The 20,338-nt window shown below is 43.2% G+C and overlaps 1 protein-coding gene across 2 annotated transcripts in view; it reads right to left on the bottom strand.

Moving 5' to 3' along the window:
• The window catches only part of MILR1 (mast cell immunoglobulin like receptor 1), a 22,040-nt gene extending 1,702 nt beyond the window's left edge, over positions 1-20,338 (bottom strand). The window contains exons 1-8 of one of the 2 annotated variants that reach the window (XM_065563642.1): positions 20,139-20,338; positions 13,093-13,137; positions 7,122-7,412; positions 6,065-6,349; positions 4,800-4,913; positions 3,643-3,732; positions 1,968-2,036; positions 805-870 (exon numbers count right to left, since the gene is read on the bottom strand). In XM_065563642.1, coding sequence (XP_065419714.1) covers positions 805-870; positions 1,968-2,036; positions 3,643-3,732; positions 4,800-4,913; positions 6,065-6,349; positions 7,122-7,412; positions 13,093-13,137; positions 20,139-20,199 — 1,021 coding nt within the window. In that variant the 5' untranslated portion in view covers positions 20,200-20,338. Of the gene's footprint in view, positions 1-804; positions 871-1,967; positions 2,037-3,642; positions 3,733-4,799; positions 4,914-6,064; positions 6,350-7,121; positions 7,413-13,092; positions 13,138-13,228; positions 13,337-20,138 lie in introns of those variants that run through there. The other variant, XM_024104599.3, reaches the window with a different exon arrangement.

Genomic DNA, 20,338 nt, shown 5'->3' with positions numbered 1-20,338 from the left:
AATGGCTGTGGCAGGGAAATAGTCAACTCTTACAGTGTTAGGGGGTCATGTCAAGTCCCACTCCCCAAAATGGAAAAGACTGGGGCAATACTAGGCAGGAGTCCTAGGAAGCTGCTCCCTGGCAGGCAGTAGTAGTTAGCAAGGCAAATGATGGATCCTTTAGGGAGACATCTTGCCAAGCAAGCAGCTACTGGGACAGATTTTTAAGAGAACTATGGCTAAACAAGACCTTTTTATTCTCTGCTTATTTAAAATCCTGTTTTATTTCCTGAAATTCCTGACAAGCACAGGAGCAAAGCTCTCTATGTGAGAGCCTTATAGCTGGACCATGGTGGCTTACTCCTTCCCGCCGATACATCAAAAGAGTAATGCCAGTGGAGAGTCCAGTTGCACCACCATGTTGATAGTACCTTTTTTTTTTTTTTTTTTTTTTTTTCCACAACTAGTCCCATTAGTGATAGTGGCATTACTTGTGGAGTAAGGTACTGTGCATGAGTAAAGGAATCAGAAATCTGGGCATCAATGAACTTCTTTTTCTAACATGTTTTGTTTTTCTGTCTTGATCAAACTGGAATCTCTAAAAGTCAGGGAGAGGAACCCATTCTTTAATATTCGCAGGGGAGGAGATTAACATCCGCTTCTGACTGCAAAATAATTAGGGGGGGAAACTAGCATCTAAATGTTTGCTTATGTGCTTCCTATACAGGCACAGTGGTGCTAGCAAAATTTACCAGGGTAGAGGTTTTCTTCAAAAAATATTTTATATAATTCTCTCTCGTGTAAATCATCAGAGAGGAAACTTACCTTGTTGCGTTCCATCTCTTATGATGACTTCAGAGTAGACAACTGTAGTATCTGCCTTCATGTTCACTAAAAGTCAGAATAGACACAGTCAATAACCGTTAAAAGGTCTACAGTAATCGAGCTATATTTAAATATGCCTCTTGTAGCTCAATAACTAACGACACAAATAGGACAGTTTCAGAATGAAGCTGTTGCATTTGGGATCTGACGGTTATTGGTAGTTCTTTTCTGGTCAAGGATTCTAACTGGAGTGAGAAGTTTATCTCTGTAGCAGGCCGTCTTAACTATTTATTCTACAGACCACTTAATAAAATAAAGTTGGTTGGTTTGGGTTTTTTTGTGTGGGCCACTTCACCCTCCCAACACTGTGATTTTCATATTTAATCTTAACAGTTTCCTGACTCTTTTTTTGAGGGTTTGTTCCAATTAACTATTGTATTCTTGTAAAGATTTTTGCCCTTACGTTATTTGTATGTACTCTGAACCTTAGTTCACCTTAATGAAGATTTTTGTGTGGGAATTCATAGGCACTCATAACATCCACGAGGTGGGAAAGTATTATTCCTATTTTAAAGATGAGAAATTGTCAAAGAGCTCAAGTAGTCACTGTGGTCATACACGGAGTCAGTGTTAGCCACAGGTTCATGGAGTTTCTGTTAGCCAGTCCCGTGCTCAAACCAATAGAAACACCCGTTCTCCCTTTAAATAAACAACCTACTTTGTACCTCCAACTCATTAGTCTAGATGCTCGTAGCTAACACTTGAAGGCAAATTGGGGGCATATTTTAGTGTCTGCCTGAAATTAATTCTAGTTTCATCCTTCTTGTCTTCAAATGCCTTTTGAATGCTAACCACAAGGGATCTGTCTCCATAGGGAGTTGTGCTTAACCTCTGCAAAGAGGGAGCATGCAGTGAAAGTGGTTTACAAAGAGTGAGACTGGGCAGTTGTCAGGCCCTACTGGAAGTGAACATTTGACTATGCTATCAATGCACAGTGAACTCCAAAATGCATGAGGTAGTTTTGTCATTAATCCACAGACGTGTTTGGGATACACACATTTGTGCTTAAATCAGTTTTTATTCCATTTCCAGAACATTAGTTGTATGAACTTGAAAATGTGAAATGCTTCATTTTGCCCATGGTCACAATCTAAGCCTTTTACCTTTCCCATCTTCCTCCTCTTTTCTAATCCGTATGTTGGCATACTCCAGTTCTTCAGATTTAGCATACTCTGGATGGAAACAAGTGAAAAAGAGTTCACAGTTCAGTTGCAGGAGATTACAGCTTGGTGAATTTAAGCTTGTGAAAGCACTGAGACTCAGCCTGTGGTATAAGACCCACATGTGCCTCTCACAGAGTCTGCATTTGTTCTCCCTCTACATACTCTTGGACAGTGCAAGTTGAGGACTCTCTACCTGATGTGAAAAATTGCAGGGAGTGCAGAGCTAATGGTGCAGAGCAGCCAGAATACCTCCCCATTCCTCCTAGCAGACAGGTGGAGGGAGAGAGAGGAAAAATACCCATTTTCCCATCTTCATTCCAGTTGCTAGAAACGGGTTGTGAAGATAGGGAAATATCTTCCCTTTTTCCCAGCCTCCACGTGGGGTGGCGGAGATAAAGCCTTTGGTCACGAGACATATGACAGAACTTCAAGATAATCCTGGCATGGTGTCTGTCCTGCAATGTTTTTATTATGAGGTATGTTAGTCCACAATGTTATAACTAAGGTGATGATTTTTGTCATGGGTATTTTTAGTAAGTCACACACAGGTCACTGGCAGTAAACAAAAATTCACGGAAGCCCCTGACCTGGTCTTTTACTAAAAATATCAGGGAGTAGGGAAACTTACAGTGTGAGCCCTGGCGTTATGGGGTGACAGCCATCTGCGGCTCCAGCTCTGGGAGCTAGCCACCGGCCGCCGCTCTGGCCCCGAGGACTGACCGCCAGCCCCAGCTGCCACTCCAGCCCTGGGGGCTGACCATCGGCCCCGGGGCCTGGCTGCTGGCTATTGCCGCTCCGGTCCTGCCACTGCTCCTGGGGCTGGTGCTGACTGTTGCTGGTCCAGCCTCGCTGCAGCAGAGGGGGATGACAGCTGCTCTAGCCCTGAAGTCACAGAGGTCTGTTAAAGTCACGGAATCTGTGATGTCTGTGACAAAATCTTACCCTTAGTTATAACACAACATGGAGGCTGTCAGCTGTGGCCCAGTTATTTTGTGGCTCCATTTTGGGGGAAAGTGGCTCTGAATCTCTTCAGCATTGAGCAACACTGAGAGTGAAGAACTGAAATATACGCTGAAGAATACAAAGCAAAATGCAGAAGCTGTGCAATTGTTTTTCACTTTTGCTGGCAACCCAGAAATCCTTTCCGCACTTTAGCAAGGTGCTATTGTATAAATCTAGGCTCTGCTTTACTTGCTAGTATTTCATTTTCCCTTTGCTTTGTGGTTGTCACTCCCTTACCAATACCTCCACAGACACCCAAACACGAACTTTCCTTCTAGTTCTGTCCTGATTGGACCTGAGGGATAGTTCACATAAGTTTCTAAGGAGCTTTCTAATGAATGTCATTCCCCAGGCTGCAATTTGGCTCTTGGGCTGGCATGAGATGCCCATATAGGGCCTGATCCTGAGAGATGCTGAGCAACTTCCAGTCAAGGTCAATGAGAGTTCTATTGGGTTAGGAACTTGCCTGTAGTGATCACCCATTTCCCATCTTCCCCATTTGAGACCAAAAGGCATCATCCATAAACGTTATCTAGGACTAGTTAATCATGTCCTGCAGCCAGATTCCTGCATGTGAGTCCCATGACTAAAGAAAGAGCAGTTTGGAATTTACCAATCTCAGTGTATGTCACGTAGTTTTCAGACCCTGTTGCTTTGTCCGTTGAAACAAAACCAGTTGAGGAGCCAGCTGACTTCAGTTTTCCTGCAAGATGTAAAGAAAACAAAATTATTCAAGTGATAAAAATATCAACTGCTCCAAAAATGTATGTCCCATGATTTTTTGGGGGGTTTGTTAGATATTTTAAATAATTTTATAGTCCCGATGAACATCATTCCTTAGCAAGCAGTACTAATCATGCCTGACTGTATCTTTACTTCACGTGGTGGTATGGGAAGAGGAAATTGCTCCCAAAGGCAGCAAGTATTGGTGCTATATCATGGGGTCCTTGCAAAAAGAGACTGCTTTCCTACTTTAATTTTGGACGCCAAGGCCCCCCTGATCCTGCAAACAGTTGTGCACATGTGTAACTTATGGCATGTGAGCAGTCTCACTGACGTCAGCAAAAATATTCATGTTCATGAAGATAAGCACATGTGTAACTTTTTGCCTTTGGGACCTAAAATGTAGCCTGAAAACATGTTGCTTTGGTATGAAGGGAGATATTTGGCTTTGAGGATAGACTTGGAGTCAATCAAAAGATGGAGAATGGTGCCTCTTTGGTCTTATTACCTTGCATTTATATCCACCCTTTATTTATATATGTATGGTCTCACTGAAATGTGGCTTCTTCTAGCATGGAGAGCAAAAAGGAGTCAACCCACTAGAATGAGGAGAGCGTTTTACCCAAGGGCAAACTTCTCTTAAGAAAAGTGCCACCGGATCTGCATTCACTCAGAAGAGATTGGATATTGGTTTTCTAAGGGCTCCTCCTAAAGATCCCAATACAGTATCTACCTCAAAAAGGTGAAGAAATAAGTTAACCCTAACTGGATTTAACTCAGCAGTTCCTGGGAATCTTGATGTTATCATCCTGAAGCTTATATTATTGGGCCATCCCCTCCAATGTAATGGGAGCTGGCCGGGAGATACCATCTGGACCAGGCATCATTGGGAGTACTGAGACCAGCTGCTAAGAAAGGGGGAGGCTTTAGTGTGTGATGTGCAGACAGGAAGCTAAGCCTTCCATTTCCAAGGACACCGAGTGTAACAAGGGCCAGAAGCACTATTTTACAATGAAAATCTGGAGAAGCAAAAAAAAAAAAACTCACTTGCTTTACACCAAGGCAGGATCAGAAATGGAACCAGTAGGGCAGTTGCTGTCACCACCAGCAGAAACAGCAGCACAAGAAAAATGCGGAGGGGATAGGAAACGCCATTCTCTCCTGTCAATAGGAGAAAGAGTGTCTGTAGAGAGCAAGATCAGGTGTGGCAAGATGTTCCAAGTACTTATCTTTCTATTAAAATGAAAGCCCAGTCTTTCTGTTACAGTTTGGAGAAGTGGAGTAGCAGTTGTTAATAACACTGACTGTGGCAAGGTGAGGGGTCCTTACCTGAGCCTAGAGAGAAAAAGAACTGGCTCCATGCTAAAAACCTACAGATGCAGAGGGGGGAGTATCTGGACACAATCCTGTCCTATCACAGGAAGTAGGCTCTAGGCTAAGATGTCCTGCAGGTGTACAGAATAAACTCAGAGAAAAGCCAGGGAAGGCTATAAAAGCAGGTCTTGGAAGGATTAGATTTTTATCAGTCAATGTTGGTAAACGTGAGTTTCATCAAACACAAACGATGAAAAAATATTTCCATTGATGATCATTGAAATTTACAGATAGGCAAAGTAAGAAAAATGCTGCTGGAGTTTAATTTGAGGATATTTGCCTTGTATATTTTGAAGTGTGGTGATGATTTGTGTATTAACATTTGGAAAGCTTTAGCTTTTTATAACTCAATGTCTATTGTAATGAAATAATTGTCTCACTCCGTTGTCTAACCCCCTCCCATAATTCCACACAATTGAAAATTTAAATAAATAAAAATCCTTAAAAATAAACATGGTTATTATCTGTTGAAATTATATATACACTCACATGTATGTGGGTGTATATATATGTATGTGTGTGTGTATATATAAAAATCTAATTCTGCCAAGCCTATATAAACGTAACTCCTTGGTAGTGTCCCTTCATGCCCTGTTCTTAGAGTGCTGGTTAACAGGCTGAATTGGGCTCTGTTTAAATTAAAAGCTCTGGTTTGTTTCTTTTGTTATATCCATGCACCTCAAGAGTAAAATCATGGGGGGGTGGAAATTGTGGATCGGGCTTATTCACAGCAAGCCAGGGTGTGAATGTCCAGCACTCTAACCTACTGTGCCCTAAGATGCCATGTGGACCCTGCTACCGGGCACTAAAAGTTCCATCAGGGACTTTGACATGCTTTTGTTGTTGCTGGACCTGCTACCCCAGTTTACATGGACAGGCAGAGATAATTAAAAGCTCATCATCAGATGCTATTAGTAATAGGTAAGACAAACACATACCTGCTAGTGTAAAGTTGAGACTGTTGCTATATTTTGTATTATTGGGGATATTATTTTCAGCTTTGCATTTATAGTTGGCCAAGTCAGTGAGAGAATTGATAGTTACATTTAACTCAGCTGCTGCCTTCCCTGGCATAGATATTCTGGATGACATAGACTTCTTTCCTTTAAAAAATATGTAGTTGATGGGAGAAGAGCCATTTTCTGAGTGACAAGACAGTGTCACGTTCTGGCCTATCTTCACTTGGGGAGTAGTCGTGCTCAGCACTGGTTTGGACACTGGATCTGTAAAGTAACCAGTGGAATGCAAAAATAAGTACAAGGCAAACATGAGATTTAAAACTGAGACCTACAAACAAGAGAACAGCTCCTCAGCTGACCTAGATCAATGGAGCTCCATTGATTCCAATAGAATTATGCTGATTCACATCAGCTGTGGAGCCGGTCCAAGTTCTAGACAGGGGCACACTGTGTTCTAGAACACTGTTCTCTACCAGAATGCCTTGCAGGGTTGCTGGCTGCGGCTCCGGCTGCTACAGGATGAATGGATCGAAAAGTATATGGCCCTATCCCTTTGAAAGAAATTGCATTCTGTTTTAGAACTCTTCCTGCTCAAATGTTAAGGTATTGATAGCAAGGAAGGGGGAAGGTCACATGGCAGCACAATCCTGAGATGGTCATGGATTGTACTCTGCAAGCTATTTTGTGCATATGCAGGAACAATTATACAGTAAAACTATAGGGTCTGATCTAGGTGGTCTCTTACACATGTGGAGGGTGCAGCTCGTGTGGCCCCCTTCTGACTGCAGTTCCAGCTGCCAGAGCCCTCTCTGGACTTGGCGTTTACATGTTAATGCATAATATTTTTAAACTATTCTGAATGGGTTGGGGAGGATTATGGCACAATGCTTGTGCCTGGTCCTGCATGGTGCTACGTGTCAGACAGCCATGGGGTTGTGCCTCCAGCCGCTCACAGGATCAGGCCAGCTGGGATGGATTATTATGAACACTCATTTCCTGATGTTGAAAAATGTCGCAGATACACACAAACCCCTACCTAGTAACGTAAAGTTGAGACTCTTGCTGTATTTTGAACTGTTGGAGATTCTGTTTTCAACTTTGCATTTATATTCCCCCACGTCGCTGGCAGAACTGATAGTTAGGTTAAACAGAGCTGCATTCCTGTCTTTCTTCGGTATAATCGGCCACAGATTCTGACTTCCTCTAAAAAATGTATAGTTGATAGGAAGAGAGCCATTGGTGGATTGACAGGACAGGGTCACATTCTGGCCAATTTCTACTTCCAAGCTCTTTTGGAGAGATCCAAACTCAGGGTTAGACAGTTGCTCTGGGGAAAAGAAACATTTCTGAGTAAAACAACAATTCACAAATACCTTCCAACCCACTGGCAGAGAAATGCGGAGAACTAGATGCCCAGGGCATCAGGACTGGGGCAACACCTGTGTTCCATGGAACCTCAGTTATTGGACTCCATGGCTATAAGACTCAAGATTCAATATACAAATATTTTCCTGCTACCTGCTCCAAATTCATCTGTCATTTCAGCTGGGGAGTACAGTCCTTGTCCGGGGGAAATGGAAAGGTAATGTGTCCATAACTGGGCTGTATGTGTTTGTGTGTGTGAAGAGTTAGTGGAAAACTGAATGTGGATTTCCTCTTTAGACAGTGGAAAGGGGGACCCACAGTATTACCATCCAGAGCTAGACTAAAGGTAGAGGTGTCCTGTTTCTTATGATGGCTCAAGTCATCCTCAACCCCAGTCAGCACAAAGCATCTTGCATGATGTGGCCCTGCAGTCTGAGTAGGAAACATCATGCTAACCGGATCACCTGTCTCTGAATGGAGTTGTGACCCCCCTGTCCTGGGGGGGCCCCTGCAGCTGAAGACTTGAGCATTATCTGAGCTGACCCTGCTGAATGAGATACAGAGACTTATCCAGGGTGTAAGGAAGGGGGCCCCAGCATGCCAGCCACAGAAGCATGATTTACCAGTGCCCAATCACATGCCTGTGATTTGGAGCCATTGGTTTATGAAACGTGATGGCTAAGATTTATTGACCCTCATGCTAAATGTTGACCAAGACAGCCTCTCGGGCAAAAACATGTTGATGTTTGAAACATGAATTGATCATATGGATTATTACCTGTCTTCGGAATATTTTTCATTGGAAATATCTGCAGATCTTCCCCCATTTTGGCCACAGACATTTCTTTGGGATAATGTTTTTTAAAACTAGTGTGCCAAAGAGCTGATGAAGTTAGAACCCAAAGAGGATAGAGGGGAAAAACCTGTTGATGCTTTTTTACAAGCTAATCACAAAGTAGGCAACTACGTATCTGATCTGAGCGAGTGCAGCAAAAATTCCTCCTGATAAATGTTCTGAGCCAACCAGGATGTGGTAATTACATATCTAATCTAATTGGCCAACATTGTGACAGATTTTTCAGAAGGTCAAAAATAGAAACTAATTCTTTTCAGACAGTCATAGGGGAGAATTTTGTTCTTGCAGGTAACTATGGCATTAGACAAATGAAATAATGGTAAGGTAAAGTACTCCTGGGCAGCATTTTTATAATTACAGATGAAAAAATGTAAACACTTTAGACCAGGTTTTCAAAAGAGCTCGGTTCCCCAAAATTCCCATTAACTTGAAAAATGAAGGTTATTCAGCATATAAGCAGACTACATAAAGTTGAGGCATCCACATTGAAATATATATTCTTTGTGTATCCCCTGCTGTAAAATGGACACCCAGTGAAACTAACTCTAAGAACCACATCCCATAGCCAAGCCCATGTTAAGCAACCTCTTTCCAGAGCACTCATGGTTTCCAGGGGAATTTGGTTTGACTTTCAAAGACTAAACTAGTGGAGAAAGTTGCTCATCCCTTGGGTGGTCACTCACCAGACGCTTCACTCTAATCATCATCATCATGTTCCTATTACGCCTCCGATATTTAGGGCAGTGATGAAGCTCCTCCACTCCTGTCTATTTCTGGCACGTCTTCCAATGGTTCCCCAGCTGTGCCCCAGGTTTTTCAGCTCGGTTTCCACAACTCCTCGCCATGTTGTTTTTGGGTGGCCTCATTTTCACTTGCCTTCAGGTGTCCATCTTGTTGCTACTCTAGGGATGGAATCAGTTTCCATCCGAAGCACATAACCGATCCATCTCCAACGCCTTCTGGCAACGATGGTGCTCAGATCCTCTTGGCTGCACTGTGTCAATAGATCTTGGTTTGAGATTGTTCTGGGCCAAAAGATACGGAGGATTTTTCTGAGGCAGGTTGTATGGAATGAAGACAGTTTGGACATGTCATACTTTCTCATTCCCCAGCATTCTGCACCATAAAGTAGTGTTGAAAGTATGCAGTTCTGATAAATCTTGAGTTTGGTTTTGGTGTTGTATTTTGATGATTTCTAGACTGTATTTGAGCTGAAGGTGTTCCTGGCTTTACTGATTTTGTTCTGGATATCCTGGCTTGTTCCGTCGTCCTTGCTGATGGTGCTGCCCAAGTATGTGAATGTTTCTACATTGGTGAGAATATAATCCTCTATCTGTACTGGTGATGGTGAGGCAATATTAAAGGTCAAGATATCTGTCTTATTGTGGTTGATTTTCGTCCAATTTGCTGGCTGAATGCGTTGAGTTGTTTTTTCTTATATATGGTGTTGGGTATGTGACAGGAGAGTGACATCATCTGTGAAGTCCAGGTCTTCAAGGGATGAGAAGAGTGTCCATTTAATGCCTCTTGGTATGTCTTCTGTTGTACGCTGCATTAGCCAATTGATGGCAATGTTGAAGAGGATTGCAGACATGACACACCCCTGACCTATGGTGTGCAGAGATGAGGCAAAGTTTGTCCCTGACGTACTCCTGTTTTGACTTAAAAACTGAGCTCACTATGATCAACACTGCATGTAAAGTTGAAATAGAAGCTTTTGATGACATTGATTATATGGAAAGGAATTCCATATGCCCGCAGAATGCACCATAGGCTGGTCCTGTGAATGCTATCAAAAGCCTTCTCAAAGTCTATGAAATTTATGTAGAGTTGTCATTGCCATTCTAAGCATTATTCTATGATGATTCATAGAGCGAAGATCTGGTCTGTGCATCCACGCCCTTTCCGAAAACCAGCTTGCTGTTTTCTGAGAACGCTATCAACTGCCTCTGATATACATTGGACTATGATCCTACACAATACTTTGCTTGGTACAGGTAAAAGTGTGATACCACGCCAGTTATTACAATCACTGAGAGTCCGTTTCTTTGGTATCTTCACTATAACCCCATTGGTCCACTCATCTGGCACTTTTTCCCTTTCCCAGGCTGATGTAAATAGAGGGGTCAGGATAGATGCTGCTAATTTAGGATTTACCTTGAACAATTCTCCATTCAAGTTATCCTTGACAGGAGCAGGGCTGTCCCTACCTATGGTGGTGCCCTACACAGCCTGCGCACCTGCACCCCCCTGCGGGGGGAGCGGCCGCTCTGCTGTGGGTCCAGCCCCTCTGTGGGGAGGAGGGACTGCGCTTGAGGACTGCAGGGCCGTGGGGGGCAGGAGCAGAGCAGGGAGGCCCAGGGCAGCACGGGGGATTAGCAGGGGGGCTGGCGCCAGCAGCAGAAGTCAGGCCCGCCCCCTGCACTAACTGGTGGCAGCGGGAAGCAGAGCGACCCGGACCCAGCCCGCTCCACTCTCCCAGCTCCCAGCTCTGTCACTTGGGGAAGGGAGGTTGGAGGAAGGGGTCAGACCCGCCCCCGCACTCAGCAGCAGCGGTGGCAGCGGGAAGCGGAGCAACGCGGTGGGAGCTGGCGGAGCAGAGAGGGCTGGGGCCGGGTCGCTCTGCTTCCCGCCGCTGCTGGTGAGTGTGGGGGCAGGCCAACCCTTCTGCAGGCTGTGTTGATATCAAGATCTTCTTCTGCCTCCTGTTCAGCAAATCTTTGATGCAGATGAAGAGATCAACAAGAAGTGGGACAAAGTAACAGCAATTTATAAACTGAGCAGTGAAGCCTGTCTAGGCTACAGGCAGAAGAGAAGGAAGGAGTGGATTACACCCAGCACAGGGAACGCCATAGAAACCAGACGAGTCCTGAAGAAAAAAGTTTTAGACACAAAATCCCAGAAGCTAAAAGACAAATACCACGAGCAGTATAGCCAGGCACACCGGGAGGTCAAATGCCTTGTGAGAGTGGACAAATGGAATTATATTGATAATCTGGCTACACAAGTAGAGGATGCAGCTGCTTGTGGTGAACAAGGAACTATCTACAAAATGACGCAGCTTATCAGTGGTAAACGGCAGATACCAACAAACACTCTCATCAGGAACTAACAAGGACACCTACTAACAACTGAAAAAGAACAAGAAATGCGCTGGACAGAGCATTTCACTCTCATAGAGCTAATTTAATGCACAGGGCTGTTGTGAGGCTTATGTTCCAAGTCTGGAAGGGCTCTGTGCACTAGGTCGTCAGTGGAATTTCATACACAGTAGGCTTATAAGATCAAACCCTTAGTGAATGTTTTTAAAGTGGGTAGAGATCCTTCACGAAGGTTACTATGGAGTAAAACCTCCTGCTCTTGCTCCCCTTGAAATCTCTTAGAGTTTTGGAATGGGAGGGAGGAAGATTGGCTCCCAAGAGTACAAACTATTTTTCTCTCTTATGGGGAATTCTGCACCTGCCTTCCTAGGTACAAGGTAGAAATTTAGACGGGGTAAAAATAGCAGCATGCATAAAATATCAAAGCATTTTATACCCATTAACTGATCCTCACAACACCCCTTTGAGTAGCTTCTCAGTGTGACAAGAAGCTCAGAGCAGAGTATCTAGAGATGGAAAAGACCTGCTAAATCTGTCTTCTGGACAGTGTGGGTTTGCTCCCTATTTTAGAATTAATAGTTTGGACTGTTCCAAGCAACAAGGCTTCCTCCCGTCCCTTCCACAGCTTAATAATCTTCACCCTGAGGAAATCTTTTCCTGAAATTCAGATTTTGTGTCAAGAAAAGAAGAGAATGGGCTCTTGCCCTTCAATGAGTCTTAACCTTTGGGGGTCCACCCTGGGAGTATGGGGAAGAATAGCTGCCTATGGTATGCAGAGATGAGGCAAAGTTTGTCCCTGCATGGAACAGTCCCCAAAAGGGGATTCTCATAGAGCTGTTCTTCTCCACCCAAAGTTCCTGCCTGTGACATGGACATTTCTGTGGGAGGAGGAAGCCCCAGACTATATTTAGCTGCTCATGTCCTAGGAAAGGCTGAACCATCTGTTTTAATTTCAGTCATCCATACATGGCTGCTAACTATCATAGTAAAACACACACCTGAACACAGAAGGTAACAGATATAAAAAATCTAAGCCAAAAAAGCTCTGCTGAGTCATTATAGCAATGAAAGTAGTGTATCTAAAGCTATGGGGAAAAGGGCATGATCCATCATTTAATTAGTTGTGAAATAGTAAGTGAAAATGTATATGGACAGTATTGTAATGATACAGACGCACAAACAAGCAGAGTGACGGTTGTGGGAGCAGCTTTAACTTTAGCCTACCCTGACTTTGGAATTCTTAAGTGGCTGGCAACTTTCTGTTAATGTAGTTTTTTTTCATGGAATCATCATAAATGTAACAGTAGAAAAAAGTCTGCAAACTCTTTCTATAGGATAATGCTGAGCTCCAGTCCATGTAAATCACAGTATTTCTAGTATTTCAAATCCTAGTTCCTATACAACGCTGCTTTCCTTTCTAGAGCCAGCTACGGTACATAAAATAGGGAAACTGTGTTATTTTGTTCAGCAATTCTAGCGGGGTTTTAAAAACTTCAAACATTTCTGAATGTACACACCGTCTATCTAGCAAGGGGAAAAAATCACATAACTATCTCATTCCATGTGTGACTAAAGAGAACAAGGAGAAAAATTTGTACAACATGGAATTATTCTGTTTCACAATGACATGATTTTTTTTCTAAAGGGTTCATGTAAATAACATAAAATGAAAAATGAAAACTTACCGCTATCTTTCTCATTGGATTTTTGACTCTCCTGAGTGGATTGAACTAAAAGAGAGAAGAAGAACTTGAGCAAAATTAGTCAATGATCCCTCTTTGGAATAAGATGCAGTTGATAAATAGCAGATCCATGGCTTACAGCAGGATAGGAGGAAGAATGGAATGATCACGAGTTTAAGCATTTTCTTACAAAAACGAAGTGTAGTGAATGAGGAAATAGTAGTTCTGCTGGTAAAAGTCTCTTTGATGGGGATGTGACAAGAGATTTGAGGAAGTTAAAATTACGGATGTTGCTGATAAGATTTGCATAAACACTTCTATGCTCCTAGAATCAGTCCAGATTCTGCCTAGCAGAAGCAATATTTTCCAGTGGTTAAAGCAGAGGCCTTAGGTGTCAGGACTCCTGAGTTCTGAACACAACCTAAGTGCTTAACACAATTGTTACTAGGAGGCTTCTAGTATGGTTTTCTGACCAGTGTGATCAGTGAATTTTTGTCTAAGAGGTGGGTGTGTTAGAACAGTGTTAAAACACAGCCTGGGAGTGGTGCATATCTATAGTAGAGTTTGGCTCATATGGTTCTCAGACAGAAACATCCCCACCCACATTAGCTACAACCATATTTAACCACAATTGGAGCTAACATTGCGTAGATCCCAGGGTGGACAGGACCTTGATGGCAGCGTTTGTGTCAATGTAAGACAGTGGTGTATCTAGACCATATGTTCGAGCGAATAGTGTTGTCCTAAAATGAAGAGAGAGAACTCTAATAAATCCTGTAATTGTATTTAAAGGGAACAACATATGCTGTGTTTCTGTATCTCTGTGCCATTCCTCAGCAGTGTCTGAGATACGACTTAAAACATACCTTAAATGCCAAAGGCACAGAAGGGAAAAGTTAACATTTTGGCAATGTCTTGGTTACACAGGACAGGTTATCTGAGAAGTCCATATTTAGTTGCACCGTAATGCTAATGATGAATGTTTCGGGCACCCGTAAGTGGTGTTCTAGGTGCCTTACAGTTGAAAATAGGTCCAAATAGATACAAACATACAAGGGTAACCTTGACTCAGTGGTGTTTTGGAAATAAACCTTGGGGCTTTTTTTATTTTTTTTTAAACACAATTTATAAAGGGGGTGAACTCTGATATCATTCTAAGCTCTACAAACATCTTACAAACCCAGAGCCAAAAGAGGCAAGATATGAATATATGAACTCTATCTGTCCTTCTTCTTCAAATCCTAGTTCCTATACAGTGCTGCCTTCCCTTCTAGATTAAAGCGAGATGGTGGTAGAGATGGACCCTGAACCATGCTATTGGATCTGGAGTTCAATGCGTTTGGAGGTGTGTGTTTGGGACCATCTCTGGAAGGGAGCCGGCAGTTCAGTAAGGGGAACTCAATGTCTTCTCAAAGCTGCATTCCCACTTCATGGAAAAGCAGAATTTACAAATGTTAATTCAGGGTAGCTTGTTGGAAGACCTGGCTTCCAGGGCTGTCCCTAGCCATTTTGGTGCCCTACACAGCCCCCTTGTGGCTTTCCTGGGCAGCTCAGCCGGTCGGGGGATCGGGCTGGCCACTGGAGCAGCATGCAGCTGCGTAGGGCACCAGGAAATTTGGGGCACGCAGCTGCGTACTTTGCGTATGGGTAAGGATGGCCCTGCTGGCTTCAAAGGGTCTCCTTCTTCTGCCATTTACAGCAGTGTAACTCCAGTGGCTAGAGTGGAGTTACTTTTGATATAAAGTGCTGTAAGTGTTTAGTGCAGCTTTGTAACTCTGGGAGGAAGGAAGCAAGAGCTTGATATTGGGTGCGTCAGGGGGAAAGTGGGGGAAGATGACTTTGGGCTGCAGGGAAGCCATTGTGGCAGACAGGCCCTGAAGAGTTTTTAACATTATCTGTTGCAATGAGTGACCAACTGCCCTGAAAGTTGCAGTAGCAGGAAGGCATTTACAGTGGTGCATCCAGGGTAGAGGCAGAGCCCAAAGGGTGTGTTTTACCATAAGTTAGAAATAAGTTAGTTCCTAGCAGACAGTCCTTGTTACAGGGGGATCGTTCATTAAAGATTAAATACAAATATTGTTGGAAAGACATGGGGATGTCCTTGTGACGTGTTGGCCACTGCCCTCTACTGGATGGATACTGCTTAATTGTGTGTCAAGTTCTATGACAGATTTTCAAAGGAGCCTAAGCCCTTGTCTAGATAAGCTGCACTGGTTTGACTTGAATCACTTTTTAAACTGGTACAAGCCCCTGTGTGGACAATCTGATGTCAGTTAAGAGTGGCTTATTTCAGTGTATTCTAAATGGATCCCTAATCAATTTAAACTAAGCTGTAATAAATTTGGTTTAAAACACAAATAGTGTCCCTACAGGAGGTTGCACCAGTGAAAGAAATCAGTTTAAAATCACATCTTTAGTCATAGTAGTGAGACTTTCTCATGTAGCAAGGCCTAAGGGAGTTAGGGACCCCAATCCTGACCATAACACCCTGAGACTTCTGTGTAAAAAATAGCCTTTATCGCTAACAGATTGTTTCTCCTTTAGCTCAAGAGATAGGGGGATGTGGCTGTGGAACAAGAGATTCTGGGGTTCTGTCCTCACTGTGCCCACAAAGTTCTGGATAGCTCTGGTGACCAGGCTGGTGACAGCTGGGAAGTGTTATGCAGACCTACATTTCTCACACTATAAAGTGGTTGTACTTAAAATAAATTAAATTAATTAATGGAGATATCCCGTCTCCTAGAACTGGAAGGGACCTTGAAAGGTCATTGAGTCCAGCCCCCTGCCTTCACTAGCAGGACCAAGTACTGATTTTGCCCCAGATCCCTAAGTGGCCCCCTCAAGGATTGAACTTATAACCCTGGGCAGGGAGTTTTCAATTGGTGTCCTTAGTGCTGGTCTCAATGGATGATGTGTTTAAAAATCAAAGCAGAATTTTGCTTGAACAGGTAGTGTGCAGAGAGATGGCATTTGAGGAAGATTCACTCTATAGCCAACATACTAGAGGTTTCTGTCTTTCTAATGCAGCAGAAAGAAAATCACAGAAGTGTAGAATCTAAGGAAAGAAATAAGAATATAAGAAAAGATATCATCCAGATGCTTAATTTAAAATAATAATAATAATGTTCTTGATGTTTTTGTTCTGGCTATTTCCATTTGGAGGGCATATCTAATTTGTAAACAGAGACTTATTACATAGCATTCCTTAAATCTCTTGTGGGGATTTCTCAAGCACCATTACCATCGCATTCAGACCCCCAAAACCTTTCAGCTGTGATTATTTTATTGCTGAGACCAGCAAGGTAAGATTTTACACATATATTTTAAAACAGGAGAATGGTTAGAAGCTTTGAGGCAAGTGTGTGTGTCCATCTATTGATGATCAGAATTAAATCAATGTTTCCTCTGTGCTTCACAGTCCCTTGATTTGAACTGAGTAGTTATAATTTTAAACATTGATCTAGTTTCTGTTTATAATTTTGAAACTACAATATGCTCTGCCATTATATTACTTAGTGCAGCTGGGTCAAAAATGCATAACATATAATTTTTTCAACATATTTTGCCCCTTCTCCTGTTTGAGAATTGTCCACAGACAGATCATGTTTTGTATAACAAGTTCAAGAAAAATAATTTATTTGAATAATTCCTAGTTATAAGCGGGTCATTGCTAGTCAAATTGTTAACTATTTTGAATAGAACTGTAGGTCACATGGTATGTTAGTGTTCCCTGCTTAGGGGTTGTTTTGGTTTTTGGTGCAAATACTCACAATTATTAATTCTAAGTTCCCGTTCCATGAATATTTTGCAACAGTTGCTTAAAATTTGGTGTTTTGATTAATATTTCTGGTAGTAGGGTTGTTCACCTGAATCTCTGCTGAAAAAGAACACAAAAGGGACCCCAACACATTAAAAGGGAATTTGTTTAAACATTCAAATGAATGTTTATGGAAACTTTTTTTGGAGTATTTGCCTTGTGCTTGTAAATTATATTCATATACCTATAGTACAAAAGTCCTGGTAGGTGAGGTTAAATAGTGGCCATAAGTAACAGTGCTAGGTTCCCTCTGGCTCCTTTGTTTCCGCAGGAGACCAGTGCAGCGAGCCCTGATGGATGTTTTGTTTTCAGGCTGTCTGCACACTCAGGCAGATACCTAACATCTTGGGCAGCAGCCTGAATGAATCTGGAAAAATAGACACCCCCCACCCCCCTTTTCAATTCTATGTTTGTCTCAAAACCATAGAGCTGAGTTTGGATCCAGGGATTTAAATCCAAACCCTCATGAAATTCAAGAGGAATGAGTAAGGGTGGTGTTGTCAGTGCCCACCAGTGCAAGTGCATCTTGGAATCATTGAGATTAATGGAAAAGTTCCCACCTGTTTTCAGACTCTGGCGGACGCTGCTACATTGGCTACACTCAGTTTATGCATTTAAGTTTTTCTTCCCAATCACAAGGGCTAGAAACATTTATTTTTGAAACGAAAGCTGAGATTCTGACACAACCACATGACTCTGGAGGTGTTGCCCTAGGCAAAGTACGATAGTGCCTTATGCTTTAACCCAACCTCTCCTGTGTGTCTGTATAGAGTCCAGACCCATCCTGCTTGGGGCTTTTTGAGTGCTTCTGCAATACAAATAATAATTACAAAAATAGATGACTACCACACCCACTTCATACAGGTACTGATCAGATGTTAGGTGGTAATAATGACTTTCACCTGCATCAGCTAGATCTGAACGGATAACTTTGATGTGAAAGGCTCAGTCTCTTATTAGCACCCTTCTGACCCATCCAGTGCCCTTTCAATTCTATTTTATGTTGCAGTTTGAAGTAGGAGCTATAAGATGTCAGCGATAATAGGAGAAACTCTAAATAAAGCTTTCAAATATTATTGGTTTAGCAGAGATTAGTATTGTGGTGACCAGAATTTGTTTCCATTTTACTAGTGATAACTTTCCACTAGGTGGTGCCATTGTGATATGTAATATTATTTTTAGAAAGGCAAATTTTTAGCACTGTAGGTTCACTATAAGTCAGTGGTCCCCAAACGCAGGTGGGAGCCGGGGCCCGGAGCAGGGCCAGACCCGCAGGCAGGTGCTGGGGCCAGGAGCAGGGCCAGAGCCGCAGGTGGGAGCCGGGGCCCGGAGCAGGGCCAGACCCGCAGGCAGAGCTGGGGCCGGGAGCAGGGCCAGAGCCGTGGCCAGGGCAGGAGCTGCAGTTGGGGCCACAGCCAGGAGTGGGGCCGCAGCCGGGGGTTGAGGACAGGGCCGGAGTTGCATCTGGGGCTAGGGGCAGGGCCGGAGCGGAGTTGGGGGCAGAGCGGGGCTCAGTGGTGCTCCCTTCCCGCCCCGTGGGAGCTGGCCCAGGCCTCGCAGTGCTCCACCTGAACGTTCCTCTGCGTCTCACAGTTTGGGGACCACCATTATAAGTTGTAGAAAGCTCTTTAGACTCCTGGCAGAAATGTCCATCCCCTAACAAAGAGGGTAAGTTCTTGATAAGCATTCAAATCAATGCATAAAATTGAACTCTGCTGAAGTGTAAAGAGACAGTTTTTACAGTAAATAAAATATTCAAATGTCACTCTCTCCAGAAAAGATAATATGGATTTAAAAAAAAAAGTATTTCTAGAACTAACTCACTTAATTCCCGATTGGCCTGTGACTTGTGTAAACCTGCGCAAGTATCCTGCACTTCAGACAACTCTATAAATTAGAATAAAGGTCTGAGTGTAGTAAGGGTCACCGCTGGCAATGGACAGATTAGGATACACTGATCAGAAATTGGTGGGTTAGAAATTGAGTCATTTTAAAAATAATTTAAAAGCTAAGACAAATATACACTGGGCCTATTAAAGTTAGTGGCAAAACTCTCATTGACTTCAACAGTATGGACTCAGAGCCACTGTCTCTTATATACTGGGCAAAGCTGGGCAGGGGGGTTTGTTTTGCAAAACAAAATAGAAGCTTGTTTGGCTCCACATCATAGTTAGTCAACTCCCTAACCAAAGTGCAGATGAATGGTTCTGGTTGTGGCCCATCTCAGCTGTGCTGATAGAGCTGTGGCAGGCTGCAAGTGCTCTTTGGATTTGCTTCTTCCCATAGCAGTGTGCTAGTACTGGAGGCAATGCACTGAAATGTCAAGGCTTGAAGCAGAGCCCCACAGAATTGAAGGAAGGGAGTGGGGCCCACTGGGATCATCATGTGCTCAGCGTAGAAAGTAAATGTTGATCCTAATCACCAGCAAGGCACTGTATTGCTTAGTGGGTGCCTAGTGTTGCACTCTAAATGCTAGCCTGCTGGGGGGCTAGCAAAAATAAATGGCTGAAATGTGGTGTGAACTCTGACTTCCTTGTCTTGTCATAGGAGACAGGGCAGCTGAAAAGACTGAACATTTGTCGGCCAAAATTCCGAAGTTCTTGTTCACCATTTACTTAGTCCTTACTCGGGCAAAATGTCTTAGTTGCCTTATTCAAGCAAAGGTCCATTTCAAAGAGATGATGTTGCTGGTGGCTTATTTAAGTAGGCAAATACCAGCAGAAAGAGCAAGCAGAAGCATTAACAATCAGCAGTTTCCAAATGAGAAGGACTGATCCAGTGGCCATTACAGTCATTAGATCAATGGTTATTGATTTCACTGGGCTTTGGGCTTTCATCACTTTGCCATCTGTCTCAGAAAGTGAGCTAGGTTTGAAATGCTTGAAGTCAGGGGTGTCTGTGGATGCAGTATCTTTTCCACACCCTACTTGCCCACAGGCACATGGATACTGGGTATGGAAGAAACTTCTTCTTTTGTTGCTCTCTTAGGCCTCCATTCTAATTCTGGTACAGGTAGGAAAGGCCTCCTGATCAGCTTTGTCTGACATGGCATCAGATAAAGGTATACAGAATGGAGACCATAGGGAATATGGGAAAATACACAGGTATATTACTCACCAGCCCAGGTCCAGAGGTACCCAGAAACTATTAAATTGGAGTTCAGATCAATTTAATTAAAACTGGAGATGGGCCCAAGATGCCCTGGTCTCCTGATCCCTGGTTTCAAACTCACCTGTGTGGTTTTGGTTCTGAGCCAGACCAAGAACCAGAAGGGGTCTTTTTTCCAGAGCCATTTGGATGCTTCGCAAAATGGTGGAACTCGCAGGAGATTGTTAAATGAGAGGTCCTCCATTTTGGGCTGAAGTCTCTTGAGAACAACTCATGAAGTTTTGGTGACACTGAACCTGAGCTCTAACCCTGGTTCATCCTCAA

Source organism: Chrysemys picta, chromosome 12 (assembly GCF_011386835.1).
Source record: "Chrysemys picta bellii isolate R12L10 chromosome 12, ASM1138683v2, whole genome shotgun sequence".
NCBI classification, from domain to species: domain Eukaryota; kingdom Metazoa; phylum Chordata; order Testudines; family Emydidae; genus Chrysemys; species Chrysemys picta.
The sequence above is the reverse complement of the archived record's forward strand: the minus strand, read 5'-3'. Positions and strand labels throughout refer to the sequence as shown.